General features: G+C 40.3%; 1 protein-coding gene across 2 annotated transcripts; it reads left to right on the plus strand.

Annotated features, from left to right (window-relative positions):
* Nucleotides 1-4,234: 4,234 nt before the first annotated feature.
* On the plus strand, nt 4,235-18,614 carry znf576.1 (zinc finger protein 576, tandem duplicate 1). Of its 2 annotated transcripts, none has more exons than XM_030157995.1 (9): nt 4,235-5,342; nt 6,058-6,573; nt 7,974-11,455; nt 11,543-11,786; nt 12,542-12,739; nt 12,826-12,918; nt 13,035-13,221; nt 14,881-15,085; nt 17,144-18,614. In XM_030157995.1, the coding sequence occupies exons 1-9, from the start codon at nt 4,895-4,897 to the stop codon at nt 18,425-18,427; spliced, it is 6,657 nt and encodes a 2,218-aa protein (XP_030013855.1). In that variant the 5' UTR covers nt 4,235-4,894; the 3' UTR covers nt 18,428-18,614. The 2 variants fall into 2 exon arrangements, with proteins under 2 accessions (XP_030013855.1, XP_030013856.1); XM_030157996.1 differs by having other exon boundaries at nt 7,986-11,455.
* The last annotated feature ends 392 nt before the right edge of the window (nt 18,615-19,006 follow it).

A 19,006-nucleotide genomic window follows, 5' to 3' on the forward strand; every position in this document is an offset into this window, starting at 1 on the left:
AAAAAAAAAAAATGGAGAAGAAACAAAAAGGTGTGGAAAAAATCAGAGAGAAGAGGAGGCAAGCAATGGTAGCAGATGCTACCAAATGCCAAAAAATAACTGAAATGTTCTCTGCTGTGGCATGTTCAGAATTATGTGTATTATTATTATTATTATTATTATTATTATTATTATTATTATGATTATTATTGATATGTGTATTATTTATTATTGTATGACTTATTCATCTTGTAAATACAAACATTGAAAATATTAAACATTTATTATAATCAAGACCTTGGGTGCAAGAGTGTGTCATTATCTCTTCAATAATGTGCACATGCATATATGCAAGGGTTTTCCTGAAACATAATTATGTGCTTTAGTAAAATATTGTTCCTTTTGGGCAGTGCTTAATTTGTAAAGTGGGAGGTGCTGGAGTGCAGAGGGAGGGTGGATCCAGCAACTCAAAACTGGGGTGGAAGTAACAGGGACAGTCTAAAACGCTTATTGTAAAAAAGCTTAATGTAGCTTAATGTTCGAAAAATGCAATCAATCATCACCAAATTTATTTAATAAGCTCTCTGTCTGTCGGTCTCTCTCTGTCTCTCTCTCTCCAGTTGTCAAGACGGAGTGAATGACTGGACTCAAATGCACGGTGCTGAATGGAAAGTGTTTTATTAAAAGAAAAATAAGGCTTAACGTGGACAGCATCCATAATATTGGGGGGTTTTGTTGTGATTTTAGCAGAGGTGAAAGTGGACATGGAGATGCATGGATATGGAGAGCCTCCGCCTCAGGCCAAGAGCCTGCGGTCCATCTTCACTTGGAAGAAAAGGACAGTCTTCTGAGGACAGCAAAGTCTGAATATTGGCCAGAGAAGACAAATGGTTTGAGAGAGGCGTCACAGAAGCCATTTTTGTGAAAGTGGAAAATCCTTCCCTGAACAGAGGTGGTGGTCTGAGACACTACTTATCAAAAACCTATAACACCATTTTAAATAACATTCCCAAACAATTTTCAACCAATAATCTTCCACACCTGGACTCACCTGAAACCAAACAACTCCCCCCCCAGAAGGATTTGGACAGTGACCCACCCATCTGGGCAATGACCCTAAAACTCACAAACAATACCCACTAATGACCCCGCCCCCATGACCCTAACACTTAAGTTGGGAGTAACACCCACACAGACCACTCCCCTTGCAGGTTTATGAGTCCAGTTTCCCCTCACCAGTTATTAGAACTGAAGAAGTCTCTTGTGCCACGTTCCCACTACACAGATACGGCTCGACTCGGTTCAACGCGACTTGGATACCAGATACTATTCCTGGAGACCATTTCCATTACAGGATACTACTGACTTTAGAGTACCTTGATGTCATAGCAATGCGGCGCATTACTTCCGTGTCGTCTGCTCAGAGAGTTGCTGATAAACTTGCTTGTTGCATGTTGTCTCGTCAAACTCATGCTGAATTTTTACATTGGCCACCAAAGACTGAATCTCCTCAACCGATCATGGTGTAGTTTTGTGGGCTGTCATTATGTGGATTAACCTACGGCTATATTTACTGTAAACTTCCGCATCTGTTTTTTGTAAAATGGCGGGTCACAGAAACAGCTCTCTGACCAATCAGTGGTCTGCAGCATGCACACGTCATGTTTTAATATCTGTTCCCCAGGCTTGTGCCCCGTTTCCACTATGTGGTATCAGCTCGACTTGACTCGGCCTTTTTGCGTTTCCATAACGAAAAAGGTCCTGGAATCTGGTACCCGGTACTAGTTTTTTGGTATCGCCTCCGTCGAGGTTCCAGGACTGGGGACCAGATACTAAAATGTGACATGTAAACACTGCAGACCACTGATTGGTCAGACAGTCGTCTCAGGGACCCGCCGTTTTACAAAAAACAGATGCGGAAGTTTACAGTAAATTTAGCGGTAGGTTAATCCACATGACGACAGTCCCCAAAACTACACCATGGTTTGTCGAGGAGGCTCGGACGCAAAAATTCAGCATGAGCTTGATGAGACAATACGCAACGAGCGACTTTATCAGAAACTCTCTGAGCAGACGACACGGAAGTAACACGCTGCATCGCTATGACGTCCAGGTACTCCTAAGTCAGTGGTATCCTGTAATGGAAACGGTCTCCAGAAGTAGGACCTGGTACTCAAGTTGAGTCGAGTTGAGTCATGTCAAGCCGGTACCACATAGTGGAAATGCAGCATTAGATGAGAGACAAAACATTTTCAAAAGTGCTAAACCAGTCCAGTTGAACTGAGAAGAACTACCAAGAAAGATGGACATGATTAGAGATGTCCATGCATAATTTGGTGATGACTGATCATTGTTTTCGGTCATTGAGCTACGTTAAGCTTTTTTTTCTATAATGTGCGTCTATGGAGAGGAACATTTTTAATGCATATAGCATTCATAAAAGTGGCTTTTTCATTTTCATTTTAGGAGAGGTGAAAATGGGCATGACCAGAGATGTCCACACAAAATTTGGTGATAATTGATCACAGTTTTCGGACATTAAGCTACGCTAAGCTTTTTTACATTAAGGGTTTTAGACTGTCCCTGTTTCGTCCGTGTTTCCTTTAAAATTTCCCTTAAAATGCATCTGAACATAAGATTTTTGTGCAACTTTGATGGGGAATCAAAATTATCAAGACAGGTAACAATAAACAAATTTTTTTTTCGTTTAGGCTGTTTATTTTTTCATAGAGGTGCCGGATCCAATGAAATAGGTTCTGGATCCAACGTTGGAAGTGCCGGATCCTGATCTGTGCCTTAAGGCTCATTTATCTTTTCCTTATCTCCTGAATCTTCACAAACTTTCATTTGAATGGGCAGGACATTTGTCCTGGCCTATTATATATAATACGTATGTATAATAAGTCTGGTGATGTTTTTTTTGTATGAAATTTATGATGTGGTGGCAAGGATTAGTGGAAACGCTCGTAGTAGACGCTCATGCTGGATCTGGCAACCCCTAGTCTGGGGGGAGGCGGAGAGGATACCAAGCTCTACAGTATTTTGAATGTGATTGCAGTACCAGTTTTGTCCAGAATCCTACATACGGCACCTTTAAATAATATCAATGTTTTATGGGACATGACATTTTGTTCGGCTGACCGCTACCAACCCCATCCACGCCCCCTGGAGAGTGGGCCAGTCAGGTACAAACTCCCAGGGCGCTTTTTTACCCCAGTCTGCCCCTGGTCAGAACTACCATAGTTTAGTCAGACTCACTGGTGCAGAAGAAATACAGCGATCTCAGCAGTAGCCTTCATTGTTTTATTTTGGAGCTGTGCCCAGTGGTCAAAACTATGGCAGTGCTTCTATTAACCCTATGATGCCAAACGTATCATATTTGATACATGAGTTTTGAAGCCCTCTACATGATCAGTGTGATATTTGTTTTCTTGAAAAAACCTGATACACAATTAGGTACATACAATACAGGGATAATCCACCGGGGGGGAGGAATTTGTTCACCAGAGGCCTTTCCAGTGACACTACAAGACTGTCATTAATGAGGACGGAGGCAGAACTTTGCCAATTTTGAAAAGGAATTAACAATATGTTAGACATGTTTGTGTTATATTATGTTTTTGTTTGTTTAAAAATAATAATATCTGAGGTTTGAGAGCTGATGGATCAAATATGACACAAAATTGAAACTCATACACTGAAATTGATATTTAAAAAAAAAAAAGTATTTGGCTGTTCAGAAGGCCCAACACAGGGTCCAGTTTTAAAGAACTGGAATTTTCTGTCAATGATTTAATGCTTCAGGCTTTACAGGGTTAATTATTGTGTCTCAGTCTTTGGCTCTGGGGCGTGTTTCTAAACTGTTCTGGTGTTATCTTTCAATGCCAATGAGACCCCAGTAGAGTGATTCTTTACTCCCTCTGCTGGTCACATACACTCACAGACATGGCAGCTGAATCCTTTACCGCCTTCCTGTGTGAATGATTTCAGTAAATATCACTCTTTACATTAAATACTGAAATATTTTTTGGTTATCTATTAATATTTAAAAGTAGATATAAGTACATGCTTTAGGGAACACCAATTCTGCTCACTTTCGTTGTAGGTGACAATAATAAAAGACTTAAAAGGAAACTGACAAAAACGTTTGCTGTGACATGACCGAAATCGGGACAAAACCACAATTCCCATGATCCCTCGGAGCTGTGACGTCTTTATGTCTGCGGTTCCTCTGTGTTGCTTTGTGTGTAGCGACGCCGGGATGTTTGGGCGGACGACACAGCCTGGGTAACCTGGATATATCTACATCCTCCTATCTTCATACTCAGATTTGGGGTACTCTGCAAACCGGTGGACGCTGCAAATTAACAAATATCTTAAATATCTGGTACCGTATCAGGTCGGAAGTGAAACATTTGTAGCCTAATTCAACCGCAAACCGGTGAATAAAGGCTAACTAGCTAAGCATTATTTGTGTTTCTGAGGACAGCTTAATACTGAACGGATGTTTAAGAAAAAAATAGCATAAGCATGTAAAAGATATATGGTACATTTCGGTCTCACTGAAGCGTTGAAATTGGGTTATATTACAGCCTCCAGCGGCTGCTCTATCCATCAGTGCTCTTTTGTGATCCAAATGCTGTAAATCCATTCTTTCTTCGTCTTGCAGCTGCCGCACTATGAGTAACAGAGATGTTCAGTATTTTTAAACCAATCTCTGTTTAAAAAATAAAACAAAAAGGAGTTGTATTTTACTTGTTAGTGATACAAAAATGTGTACAGTTTATATAACTAGAAAGGTAAAACTAAGAATGTAAAGGATGGGAAGATGGCATTATGTATCTACACATCTTTGCGTCTTTAAAGGTCCCTGGTCTCTTTTGTGAACACTTGAGAAACCAAAAAGCAGGCAGCCATGCAGAGTCAAATCCAAATGAACAGTAGACCAAACCCTGTGGACACAGTAACCACAGAGCAACTGCTGGACAGTGAGACCAGTACCCTGTCTGAGCCAAATGCACAAAAGGAGGAGAATAAATCATCTGCTCCTGCTGAAAGTGAAACTGTAACACCACCACATGAGAATGAAACAAGGATGCACACAGCAGGAACACAGGACATGGAGAATGAGCATGTTGTTCAGTCAGTGACTGAGCCCACAGAGATGGAGAAGGATGCTGTAACTAAACCAAATGCTCCATCTGAACTGCTGTCTGATGGAAATAGGAGTAAGAGGTGTGAGCCAAAAACCAAGAAACAAGACAAAGGTGTGCGTGACGGGAAAAAATATATTCCCTCAAAAAAGGCCATGATTGATCCGCTGAAGATTGACATGTCCAAAGCACTGGTGATGCCTCTCACAAGTAAGTATTTAACTTTATAAATGGCAGTTTGAAAGAAAAAGACTCTTAGGTTCATTCATAAAATCATATTGTAATTGTAACTTTTTTTTAACAAAATACTGTAAATAAGGTAATAATACTAATACTGGTATTAACCTAATTAATTACTAACAAAAAGAGTGCATCATGGTCTGTTTTACAAATAATAGATGGACACTATAACAAGACAACATATCTATACTGTAATTTGTTTTTGCTTTCGACAATCTCAGCAGATTCATACAGGGGTTGGACAAAATAATGGAAACACCAAACATTGTGGCATCATAGAAGGTGTTTCCATTATTTTGTCCAACCCCTGTATAGTACAGATCATCCAATTTGAACATCTACTGCCTGACTGAATAGATTCTTCCATCGGTTTCTGCTGATTTTATGGGTGTGAGGTAAAACACTAGATTTATGTGACGTGTAATCAGTCCAAGTCAAACAGAAAATTTCAATAATTGATAGATAGGTGTTAGAATTATCATATGCACTGATCAGACTTACTTTACAAGGTCAGTGTGCAGTAGTTGCTGTTTTTATTGATGAACAGGTCACAATTTTGTCACAGTAACTTATTTAACCTCCAGCTCACGGATGAAACACTTACTTCACCATCTTCTATTCACACTCACTGTGGTTACTCTGAATGATGTATTGAGCATTAATGTTTCCTCTTGCTCTCTTTTAGCATCTCAGCTTTCCCTGCAGTGCATTGAGTGCCACATAATCTTCAGTGATCCCAAGAGCAAAGAGCGTCACTTGAAGTTGAGCCATCCAGCAGAGTATGAGCAGAGCATACTGAGGAATGCCCTTTTTGCCTGTTATGTTTGTGACCGCCATTTCACAAACTCCACTGAACTCATGGCTCACCAAAAGGCCCACACAGAGAAGAAACCCTTCAAATGTCCCATCTGTAGCCAGGCCTTCAGCAAGTCGTCAGAGCTCACCTTTCATAAGAAAATTCATTTTGGACGCGACGGTTACACCTGCACGGACTGTGGCAAACCTTGCAAAACTCTGACATTGCTCAAATACCACCAGCGTACACACACTGGAGAGAGACCTTATGTTTGTAAGGAGTGTGGAAAGAGGTTCAGTATGTCCAAAGCTCTCCAGAGACATGTGGCATCACACTCATCAGAGGGAGATGATCAGGACGGAGGAGACACAGCCACGGCTGAAGCACAAACGAAGACAAATAATGGTAAGAACCACACCTACACAGTAACATGAAGATTTCCAATGTGTGATGATATTGTTCAGTATTACAATGACAATATAACTTGTGATGAATTCTAAACTAAGTGCCATGTCTAACTAAACAAACCCCAGGTCAAGAACTCCTGCAGCACTTGTTAAATAAGTGCACTTTAATTCACTCACTGCGTTTTGGCAGGTCAGTCTGTATTTTGAGTGAAATAAAGTTCTTCTATATGACAAGGATGCTAGAGTCCTATATTAATAATAATAATAATAATAATAATGATAATGCATTGATAACATTAAAGCTGCGTAGGACTTTCATCACCAATTTTTCATCAGATCTATAAAACCAGAGTCATAGCCTAAGTATCATGAATCTGTAAGTCTTTCTGTGATTACTCACCTCAATGTCTTCCCTCAAGGTGAACAATTTCGAAGTGTACTCCACCATAAACAGACCATTTGTTTACAAGCAGAGCCAGTTTGTCAGTCGGGCATTTTGGGAAATTTGTCGTGACGTGCATTGTGGGAAGCGGAGCTACACACAGCCGCATTATGGCTGCAGCAGCAACAAACATGGTAACGGTTTCATTGCCTCTTGCTACTTCAGCTGTGTGTAGCTCCACTTCCCACAATGCACATTGCAACAAATTTCCAAAAATGCCCAACTGACATACTGGCTCTGTTTGTAAACAAATGGACTGTTTATGGTGGAGTACACTTAGAAATTGTTCATCGTGAGGAAAGAGATTCACGTGAGTAATCACGGAAACGCTTATGGATTTGTGATACTTAGGCTATGACTCGGGTTTTACAGATGTGATGAAAAATTGGTGACGAAAGTCATATGCCACTTTAATGCAAAAAACAAACATCATTATTTAACTGGAAATAAATCAAAATCAAATTAAGATTGGCTAATGATAAAATAAACTAATTAAATTCAAATAAGTCCACAGGGTGAAAAAACATATTAAAAAAATTATTTCAGATAGATTTAGGCTATGTGTTATAAATTAACTTACCTTAAAAGCAGGGGATATAACTCTTCATTCTTCAGTTTTTCCTGGCTCTTTTTCAAGAACTAAACGCACATCAACTTTAAGAATTCTACACTTATTCAGAATTACACACCATCAAAGCATTATTACACAAAAATTCAACATCTCTTTCATATAAGAGACTAATAATTCAATACTTAACAGCCATTACATTTTTGATTTTCTGTAAATACCAAGATTATGTGTAGAAAACACATTTCTGAGTTTCACATCTTGTTCAGATGAATTTTCCTGTCACAAATGTCAAACTGTGTGTATTGGGCTGAAGGAAATATAAAATGTGGTGGTGTTTTTTTATAAGTTGCCATGATGTATCACAGCTTTCTTTTTTTTTCTTGAGGTGGTTCTACAGTTGCGTATCCCTGTCCTGTCTGCAAAGCCACCTTCAAATCTACCAAGACACGGCTACATCACATGAAAACCAAGCACAGTGTGTCAACACCTGCACCCAATAACGCCCTCCCAGGTAGACAGGAAGTGAAACAAAGTACACCTATTATTACTCCAATATCTATTTGTCAGCCAGCTCTACTACAGGTGGAGCCCAATGGACCTCTCCAGAAAGTTGACGCCAACATTGACACTGAACAGATCCGCAAATTAATTGAATCCTTGGGAAATGTGCAAAAAGTGAACCAGGTTGTTATTTTGGGACAGGTGCCACCTAATGCCCCACCACTAGAAGTACAGCAGATTTCAGAGCTGACAGACCCCCTGACCTTGAATCTGAATCCACCACAGATAGATTTTATGGGACTAAAACAGACAGAGTCTAAAGGAAATGAACTGGAACTTTCTAACAATCCAATGGAGCAAACGATTATACTGGAACCTATCACGCCCGATGGACAGTTAGAAAACCCATCATTTTCGGAGCTGGGGTCACGCATAGCAGCAGGGGAGAGTATAGAGCTGACTCTGGTTGAGAGTGAGCAAACAGAGAGGCCTGTGGCAGAGGTGATGAATCAAATCCTTCAACAGCCTGAGGTGGGTGCAGTTCAGTCTGATGCAATGGATCAGGTGGTTTGTCACAATGAGGTTGTGGAGGTCAAAGAAAACATGGAGCAGACTGTCATATTAGAACTGACGTCTACTCTGATACCAACTGTAGAGCTGGAGCAATCCCAAAATGTATCACAAACTGAAATGTCCTCTTCCTCATTGGTACCAACCACAGAACTGGAGAAAACTCCTGATCAGGCTGTAATAAGTGAGCAGGAAACCAGTCTGTCTGTTCAATCACTGATGTCTACAGTAGAACTGGAACTGACTCCTTTACAAACAGAGCAACGGGACCCTCCTGCTTGTCCTTTTGTCCCACCAGACACATTAACACAAACTCCAAATGAATCTGAAACAAATGCAAAAGATGAGTCTGATTCACAAATGCAGCATGAATGTGTAGATCAGGTTCAATCTATAAGAGATGGAGCAGAAGAAAGACAAGGGAGAACCCAGCAAGCACCACCTGAAATAATACTTATAGACCATGGAGAGATTCAGGAGCAGGTGGAAATCCTGCCTAAAGTTGACAGCCCTTCAGCTAAAGAAGATGTAACATCACAAATAGAGGTCAAGGAAATGCAGCTGACCTCAGAGGTTCCCATAAATATAATGTCAGCTCAAGAACTGGTTAAGGTACGGAAAAGAAAGCCAGCCAAGGCCTTTATCTTCCAAGGATATATGCAGGAATTGGTAGGGTCTGTACAAAATGATGTCAGACCCACAAAACGGCAAAGAACAAAAAAGTCTCATCTCGTAGTTAAATTTGGTCCACAAAGCAAGGAGAAGAAAAACAAAAAACAGAAAAAGCACCAGTCAACGCAGGAGGCAGTTTTAAGAGTTAAAACACCAACTGTGAATATGTCCGAGAAAAAAGTGACTTCGCCGAACAAGGGAAGAAAAGGAAAAAGGGAGAAAGTTGAGCATGCGGCATCTACAGCTGAAACAAAATCACCACCAACCAAGGATAGGCAGCACCAACAAGTCAAAGAGGATACAAGAAAAAATAAAATGAAACAAAAAGATGGAGCCAGGGAGGGAGCAGCACATATCAGTAAAGCTACCACACCTGTATTTAAAAAGAAACAGCAGAAAATCATGCAGAAAGGTAATGCTAAGTCTGTAAAGGATGGGAAGATGACAAGCAAAGGGAAGAAGAAAGGTCTGAAAAGACAGCAGAAAACCAATGCTAAAACAGATTCCTCTGATATACCTGGCCCTCACATAATACCAGATTCTTTACTTTTGCTCAAAGGTCACAAGCAACCACAGCTGAAAGTTCACAAATTAGACCCTTCAAAAGCAACAGGCCAGACACAAGAGTTTTCAACAAATGAGTCCCAAACATCTCAGAGTAAAGACAGTCCAGTCAGACACAGGTCAAAAGAATCTGCAGGTAATCTGGCAAATGATGACAAGAAAAAGGGAGGGAGGCCCAAAAAGAACCAAAAAGCACTTTCCTTATTGTCCTCTTTGCAGGTTTTCCGACAGCCAGCTGAAACAGTGTCCACCAAGCCAAAATCCACCAGGAAGCGTAAAGCCTCCCCCAAGGTGGAAACGGAGGGAGTAATAACCTCCAAGCGGGCTTTAGAGTGTAAAGACTGTGGGGAGAGGTTTAGTGAAGTCTCGTCCCTTCAGAAGCACAAAACAACAGTGCATATTGTGGAGAGTCCTGGTCTCACTTACACAAACGGGAATGTCTTTGAAGGTGTGTCTACGTTGGATCTTTACCAGCTGCCAAAGGAGAGCGATAAGGTCGTCGGAGTGATGAATGCAGGTACGGGCTGGGATACTGAACCCGAAATGGGTGAGACAGACAGAGAGCGTAGTGTCTCTTTCCCAGCTTTAAATTTATCCCCTTCGTCACCAGTTCACCCTTCAGACCTCTTCCTAAGTGGATATGAAGACAAAGGTGGAAATCAAACTGGGACAGATGGTCTATCACATGGACTTCCAAAAGTTCTCTCACCATCTGAACCTCCTTTGACTATTTCCACAAAGACACAAAATCCTGAGGTCCCTGAGTCTTTGGTGACAGACAAGGACAAGAATCCCAGCACTGATTCTGAAGTCCAAGCAACTGCAGATGAGGACATTAAAGAGGATTTACTCCTTGAGATAGATTTAGTCACTGTGGGGGGACAGAATGAAAGAGATGATCAAAGTTCATGTCAAGATAGTATTTCTCAAAATGAATCAAACCTACTGGATGGAAACACAGACTTATCTCCTGGTGAAGCTGAAAAAGAATTAACTGAAAAAAATCTAACTTTGCAGACTGTGTCCTGCTCCACAAATCAAGTGGAGGTGAAAGAAGAAGAGGAGGAAATGTTGGTCCAAAAGCAAAAGGATGAAGGGAAAGGAGTTGTAACAAAGTCTCCAGGAAGGGGTAGGAGGCGGGGAGCAGGACGTCTTAAGAAAGGATGGATTTCAAAGAGAGTTTTAGTTGAAGATACTCCAAGGGGAACAGACCCAGAGAGAGAACAGGATAACTGTGAGGTAGTTTATGAAAAACCCTCTGTACCTTCTAATTCGGAAATGAATCGTGATGAGACCCACACAGCATTCAGTCAGTCAACATCTCAGACTTCACAGTCCCATAAGGATGCTGCTCCTGTTTCATCTTTGCCTTCAGTGCCCTCTTTAACACAGAAAACTCCTGCAGAACAAGTTGACGTGGAGTCAGGTAGCACCGGTGCTGCAGAGGTGAGTGAAAGAGGACTGCAGGAGCATGAAAGGGAGGTGGATCAGTCTCCTGGAATCATACTGGAGAAGTTTGTCACCTCTGGACAGAGAGCGACTGCTGACAATCACAGACAGGTGAGTTGCTTATTATTCTGACAGGTTATTGTACTTTAAATAAGTATTGCGTTCAGCAGTGAGGGTTTTTAAATGGTTTCATTTCAGGGTTTGAACAACAGTGCTGGGAATGACGTCTTTTACGAGGAGATCAAGGTTGAAGAGAATATCTCAGATGTCCCCACCTGTCCAAACAGACAGAGTTTAAGTGTACAGCCACATCACCGTGATGTGAGGACTATTCTGGTTAAAGAGGAGAGCAGCCTCGTGTTGAATGACACTCAGACCATATCAGGAAGCAGACACATCCGATGGAACGTGGAAGTGAACACTGAAAGCTCCTCCAGTCCCTGTAAGTATCAGGACTGTGTTCACTCTAAAGGGGTCATATTTTGCTAAACCCACTTTTATTAGTCTTTGGTACATTTATTTGTGTATTTGGACCCTAATAGTTCAAAAAGTTTGAATTTGAACCCTCCAGGTGCTGCAAAGCTATCTTTATATTCCTTTTGGCAAAAATCAAGTGGATTTCTGCAGCCCGTTTCAATTTCTTCTTAATTTGTTACATTTTATAACTAGTTTTGTCACGACATTTGCACATACAAGGTCAAGACTTCCGACAAATATTTCTCTGAGTACGCCATAATTGTTTATCAGCAGCAGTGGTTGTAGTCCATACTGAAAATATGTCCAAACTTTGAGCCGATTACCTAAAATGTTCAGTTGTTGGTTGAACAGGACAGAGCAGCACAGTCAACAAACCTGGAGGGGGTGGGGTGTGAAGTGGCTCATTTGCATTTAAAGGGCCAGCGCTCAAAACGACCTTTCTGGTGTCATTACTCAGACATAGGGTTGAAGATGGACCTGTGGAGTTGAATTAATGAAGAATTCATACCCGAGCATAGCATTTACAGTTTATGTAGACCACAGGGAAATGTTTTAAAATGCATAATTCCATATAAAAAAAGCAAAACATCACCCTTTAAGACATTGTAGATTATACAGTTATAAAACTTGATATGGCTTTTGAACACATTATACTGATGCCTTTGCTTGCTGCTTGATGTATGAATCTTTTTTTTTTTTTTTTTTCATGTTTGGATTCAGTAATGGAAAGCAGAGGGGAAACAACAGACTGTAGTGTCGCCCCTGACTTCAACACAAACCAGTGTATCTTCTACCCTGTTAAAGAAGAGGAGAGGGAGGTTCTACTAGGAGCAGCTCAAGCGAACACTGGATGTGGATCATCGGGGGACTCAAGTTCCACCCATCACACAGAACATCAGACACCAGATAGTAATTTACGTGAGTCTTCACTGTTTGTACTGTATGTATATTCCCTATTTAGCATAATCAAAGACAGGCTGTTTCAATATGGGGTGTATTCACAGATAAAGGGAGCTACACTGCACAGGAATACCAAGAAACCAGAGTAAGAGGAATGTCGTCAGAACCAGGAGTCGGTGACTTTTCAGATGGACAAGGTTTGTGTTCTTTATCAGAATGACTAATATGTGGTGCATACATTGTTAAAGCCCCTCACATACACTATCGAACACACTTCAGATAACTCATTTGTGCATAATAATGTCCTTTTCAGCTGAATTAGATAATGAGTGGCAGCAAACGTCAGACGTCCGGGATTTCCTCCTCCAGAGCTCAGATGAAGAGGATGTTTGTGCTCCTGAACTTTGTGATCCTCAGCTTGACTCAGAAGCAGAAATAATGGCGTATTTCTACAAAAACCAAAACAGCTGCCAGCAACAGCCTCACGAGACAACACAAAGGTATGTACTGTTGTTGAGGATTATTATTATTTTCTTATGTCTATGCACTGATGATGGAAAGCAGTGCATGTTTGCAAACTTCATCTAGAGACATGCAACATTAAATCTCACCCAATAAAATGGTAACCAAAGCCATAAAGTTTCTAGTGGTGTCTTCAATTATGGAGTGAAGCGTAATATTATGATGTAAAAGACATTTGATGGTGTAAATGTGTAAGACCTTGTGAGTTCAAAGCTTTGAGGGAGAGCTTGTCATAATAGGAATACAAAAAAAGTCAACCCAGCTTACATTCACAAAGAAAGATTAGAGCCTGATGATTTAAATGATATAATATTTTTAAACAGTCATGGTGAGAATAAAGCCATAATATTTGAAGAAAAAAAAACTGTCTTAAGAGAATAAAGTCCGAAAGCTTGAGTGTTTTGTTATTTGTGAAACCTACATTTGCTTTACATTGCTCATTTTAACCAAAGTTACAGACATTTCTGATACTTCTTCGGCTAAAATTTGCTTAGAGGTCTTATTTATGTCTTTGTGCATAAGAAATCAATATAAGTGAATCCCCAAAGGAAGTTTGTGTTGCTAAATGCAAGTTCTGCAAATTTACAGGATTTCAGTTATGTTGCAACATGTTGATGGTCATATGAACTATGTTTTCAGGTCAAAAATGTCCAATTTCATCACAATTAATGCTATATTTTCATGTCACAAATGGCCAAGTTATATTTTAACTGAATTTACCTAAAAAACAAATATTCTATTCTTTTAGATTCCCCTATTTTTCTTACAAGATTATTTACTACATATCACGTTTGATTTTTACAGGTTGCAATATGGAGTATCTTGCTGATCCATCCTGCTTATGTTACGTGAATACATACATTAAGAATGTCACGTCACTTTTTAAATCAAAAGTTTTCTAATAATAAGCATTTTTATAAAGAAATAACAGTTCTAAATTGTTATTTACTCTTTAGTATGATGATAAACTATACAATAAATAATTCTGATACTAGTTTTTGCACAGGGATCATTTGTGGAAACGGTGACATGGCTGCCGAGCATCAGTATGATGGGATCCACAACTACCATGATACATCCGTCCACTGTCACATTTTGTGTTTTGTTAAGCTGTTATTGTTTTAGATCCACAATACTAACATTTATGAATAAGAGGAAAATTAGCAATATTAAGTATATAAGTTTATTACTAATAAGGTACTGGTACTGACCAGAGCATCATGGGTAATGTCATGTCCATCCACCAGCAAAAGTTTTCACATACACGTGCTATTCAAAATCCAATATTTCTGAAAATATAGCTTCCACTGTCAAATAATATCAGTAGTCTGTGCACTAATGGATTAGCATTATTTCAACACAGTTCTATGCACTTCTTTTTTGGACAAAAATGGCCACTCATTTGACCCTGAAGTAAATTTTAGCCGTCTTATATTTCCCCTTCTTTATGAGTTTAGTCTCATAAAATCCCCTCTTGCTCATGAAACATTCTGACTCAGTTCTTGCAATACCACATTTTTTTTAAATTATCAGTGTAGCCCTAATCCTCCTTTGTGCAATGTCATCACCTTTGTATTTTGCTTTTACTTTGGTGGTTCTCATTTGTGTGTATGTTATTTCTAATTCTCCCCCTATAGTGTGGCACCATCAACAAATCAGCTTCAGCCACCAGTGGAGAACAGCAGCAGAGAACCCATTGAGTACTTCTCCAAGTATTTTAGCTGGGATTGCTGGGTAGATATTTCTCACTGCACAAACAAATTGTCCACCATGTCCAGCCCTGTCTCAGCCAAAGAGGTGGCACAGTTTGTTGGCATCCACATCGCAATGGGAACTTTAAAGGTTTGTGTTTGCTCTTGAATCACTGCCTTGACATGCGCATTAACATTCCTTTGTTAAGGGCACTGACAGGAGAATTAACCTAGATGTAACTGATTTTCAATAGCGGTGAGGTGGAAGTGCAAACCACTACACTGCAGCACTTTCACAAACCACTAGCTTTTAACACTTTCAGTGCCATGGGCCGATTAAATCGGCTTTACGAAAACAACCTGTAAAGTGCCACGGGCCGATCAGATCGGCTTTGGAGAACACGCCACATTTGTGTACAAACAAACCATCCACCCCCATTTCTTTCTCACATTTCGATGACGTTCTTTCTGTGTCCCCCTTTTGAGACCAAGCAGACGGGAATTTGAGGTCACGCGACCAAATAATATTTTTATATCTTTTTAATGTTTCTTATTCTCCGGTGTTTCATCAGAGGGAGCCCTCCATGCCGGGGGGCGGCTGTGGACTCCGGGGGCTGTGGCGGCGCCTTCTCTCACTGGGGTCCGCTCCTTTCTGGTGGGTGGGGGTCCCAGTTGGCCCTCTCCCACTAGTTGGGATGCGGGGCTGTGTTGCTGGTGCCTGGTCGGCGGGGTCGGCGGCTGCCTCCTGGTGCAGATGGCTCCCTGAGACAGCACCTCCTAAATTGATGTTTTACTTTTACTTGTACATTTTTGTTCTGGTCTACCCGTGCTCAGTCAGTCTTCTTAAGTATGTGTGAGCTTGTGGGTTTGCATGTGTATGTGTGTGTGTGCGGGTGAGTGGGTGGGTGTGGGTGGGGGGCGGTACTGATTTTTAAACTGATATGTAAAGCACTTTGTGCTACAGTTTTTAATGTATGAAAAGTGCTATATAAATAAAGATTATTATTATTATTATTATTATTATTATTGTTATTATTATTATTATTATAAATTATGCAAATTACGATCAATAATGAATCGGCTGCGTCCGGTGCGTTTTGGATCTAATCAGCAATCGGTCGGATGTTACCGAGCGGTTTCCTGCAGGATTCTTCAAATATTATAAAAACGACGCGAAATACTGAAAAACGGCCAAATTCTGTGGCACTTTTAAGGCTTATTAGCCCCTTAACTGTCTGGCACTTAAAGAGTTAAGGCAGGGGTAGAGGTGCATAGAGTTGCATACCCAAGAGAAAAACCCACATTTCCTCTCAGAGGGGAAAAAAAATCTGCTGACTTTGAAATCATGATTATGAGAGAAGTGGATATAAACAGATTTTTGAAAATCCTCTAATATCAAAATGCCAACCTTTCAACAAGGCGGTTTGAAGAATGAAGGACGGACACTGTTTGAACAAGGCTCCAGCTACTTGACATGACTGAAACATAATAACTGACATGTTACAGCTTGCAGGACCCAAACAGAGTATATAGCTATGTGATATGTGAAATACATTTCCTGATTAGAAGAAAAGTGCTCTGTGGAAGGTTTAGAAATGTCAGCTTCAGCAAAGCCATATGAAATGTTGAGGAGATACCTCAGTTATAAAGTACATCAAAAGACAAAAATGATGTAGTAAGGTTAAAATGACGGGGAAGAAGGAACAACATGAAAATTACAAAACAAGATGGACATGACAGAAAAAACACAAGACTCCAAAACGATGTCTAATAAGATTAACATATTGTAAAAGACATATAGACAAAATGATGTGTAATATGCAGTAACATGTCGACAATGTAAGACACTTTCAGAGACAGCATTATTATTATTATTATTTATTTTTTTTTATTTTTTTATTGTGGAAGAATCAATAAAAATGTAGACCTATGGCAGTTCATGATGTATTTTTCTAAGTATGGGTCCCAGGAGATGCAAAATTTCTCTTTTAGATTTCAAGCTGGAAACCTCTATGACCATCCAAATATTAAAAGGAATATCAGTAGAATATCCATTTTCATTAGTCATTTGAACAATCTAATAATTATCTTCTTCAAAATAAACGTAGAAAAATGTATATTTTGACCATGGAAACTTAGTGTTTATTTGGTTCACTACACTTTTATGCACAAACTGTTCTAATGTACTTGTTTACTGGTTCCTTTTCAGTTTCCCAGTCCCAGGCTTTACTGGGAGGACTTGACAAAGGTACCACTGATTGCCAACGCCATGCCACTGTCCCGGTTCCTGGAGCTGTCTCGCATGTTGAAGCTTGCTTCTCCTGTAATGGAACCAGTCAACAGTAACAATACGGAAGAAAGCAACTGTGATTTTCACAATAAACTGCAAGCTACGTCTCTTTGTAGCACAGCAGGTATTTGCAATGAACGAAGGCTTCCTGAAGTTTCGCAGAGGAGTAATGAGAACTTGAAAACATTACAGACTGATCCCCTCTGGAAGGTTCAGCCACTACTGTGTCGTTTCCTCGCAGGGTGCCATTCACTGAAGCAAGAGAGCGATTATGCAGTCGACCAGTATCCACTTCCCTTAACTGGGAAGATGCACAGTAGCAAGCCATCACTTCATTGCACAACGTTAATTGGATTTGGTGGTTTGCTCTCACATGTGGATCTTAAATTGGATCTTTCAGATAAAGAAGATACAGTAGAAAAAATGGCCCCTAAAGGTAGCATGGTGTTTCTCTGCAAGCAGGAACTCTCCACACCAGTGATGCTAGAGCGCCTCTTAGTGGCCGGGGTTCACGGTGCAGGCCGGGTGGGCGGAGCCAGAGGACAGATAGGGGATGAGTTTGTGAGCTCAGATGGGAAGTTGATGTTGCGCAGATCACACTGTGGCTTCATACTCTCAACTGCAGGAAACTACCAAAGGAACATGGTTTCTCTCAGTGACAGTTTTGAAAAGGCCCAAATGTCGGCTCGCCTCAACAGAGATTTACAAAATTTATATTCTATCCCTTTCACGGCTTCAACCCCGACTAGCTGGCCTCAAGCAGTGCTCTGGTACCTGACAGATCTGGCTTTAGTCAACTCCTGGCTCCAGTACAAACAGGATCACAGAGCAGCAGCTACAACTTTAACTCTTCTGGCCTTCAGACTGGAAGTGTCCAAGGCTCTGATCCTGTCCAGTGGATCAGACACCCAGGACTCAGTTCCCCCACAGCCCCCCACAGAGAACGCTCATACAACAAATGTAACCCCAAACCCGAGTCTGTTAGAGGAAAGTCCTCTACCGGATGCATCCACTAGGTACGACGGGTCAGGTCACTGGCCAGAGCAGCTCGGGGAGGGAGAGGGTGGCAGGTGTCGCTTTGGAGATTGTCAGAGAACATCCCGAGTGCTATGCCTTAAGTGCTGTGTCTTTCTTTGTATTTCACGAAACCACAACTGCTTTTTGAATTTCCATAGTCAAGGAAGTTTGGGGAAAGAGTCATGATTACTTCTTAAATGTTTTTAACTATTTATTTCCTGATTTAGAATGTCATGCATTTTAGTGATGAATCTACATGTGAACCCAGCTAAACAAAAAATAGTGTAATCTCACTACACCTACACATCCATGATGCCTTTGACTGGCAGTGTTATTTTGAAGGATTATTGTGCAGCAATTAAAAAAAAAAACAGAGATGCTTTAATGTGCCTTGTGTCATTCAAGAGGTATAGAAATGAATTTACCTTCAAAACTAAATGTGAAAATGATTATAGTTCTTTTTGCTTGTAATGTCACATTGTAGTTATTATAATTTTTTTATTAGCTATTTTTTTTTACCTGACATAATTTACATCCTATGTACAAATCAACTTGGTTCTTATCTCATTTAAGTGTTATTTAATGTCATAAAACAATAAAATACAACAAAAGTACACAAACTGCATTGTTCTCTCTGAAAACTGCTGACAAATGATCCACCAACGGGACTTTCTCAGTGCAGACATTTTCATTTGAATGGATTACACAAGTCATATTGAAGAAGTCATACTGTGTCAAAACCAGCAGGCATTCTGTTACAGAAAG

The sequence above is a fragment of the Sphaeramia orbicularis genome, chromosome 16 (genome assembly GCF_902148855.1).
Source record: "Sphaeramia orbicularis chromosome 16, fSphaOr1.1, whole genome shotgun sequence".
In the NCBI taxonomy this organism is placed as follows: Eukaryota; Metazoa; Chordata; class Actinopteri; order Kurtiformes; family Apogonidae; genus Sphaeramia; species Sphaeramia orbicularis.

Bases quoted from the DNA above. Each gene is read 5' to 3' on its own strand.
- znf576.1 (XM_030157995.1), top strand. From the start codon at position 4,895: ATGCAGAGTCAAATCCAAATGAACAGTAGACCAAACCCTGTGGACACA. The intron at 6,574-7,973 runs GTAAGAACCACA...TTTTTTCTTGAG, and splicing joins ACAAACGAAGACAAATAATG to GTGGTTCTACAGTTGCGTAT. The intron at 15,086-17,143 runs GTTTGTGTTTGC...GTTCCTTTTCAG, and splicing joins TCGCAATGGGAACTTTAAAG to TTTCCCAGTCCCAGGCTTTA.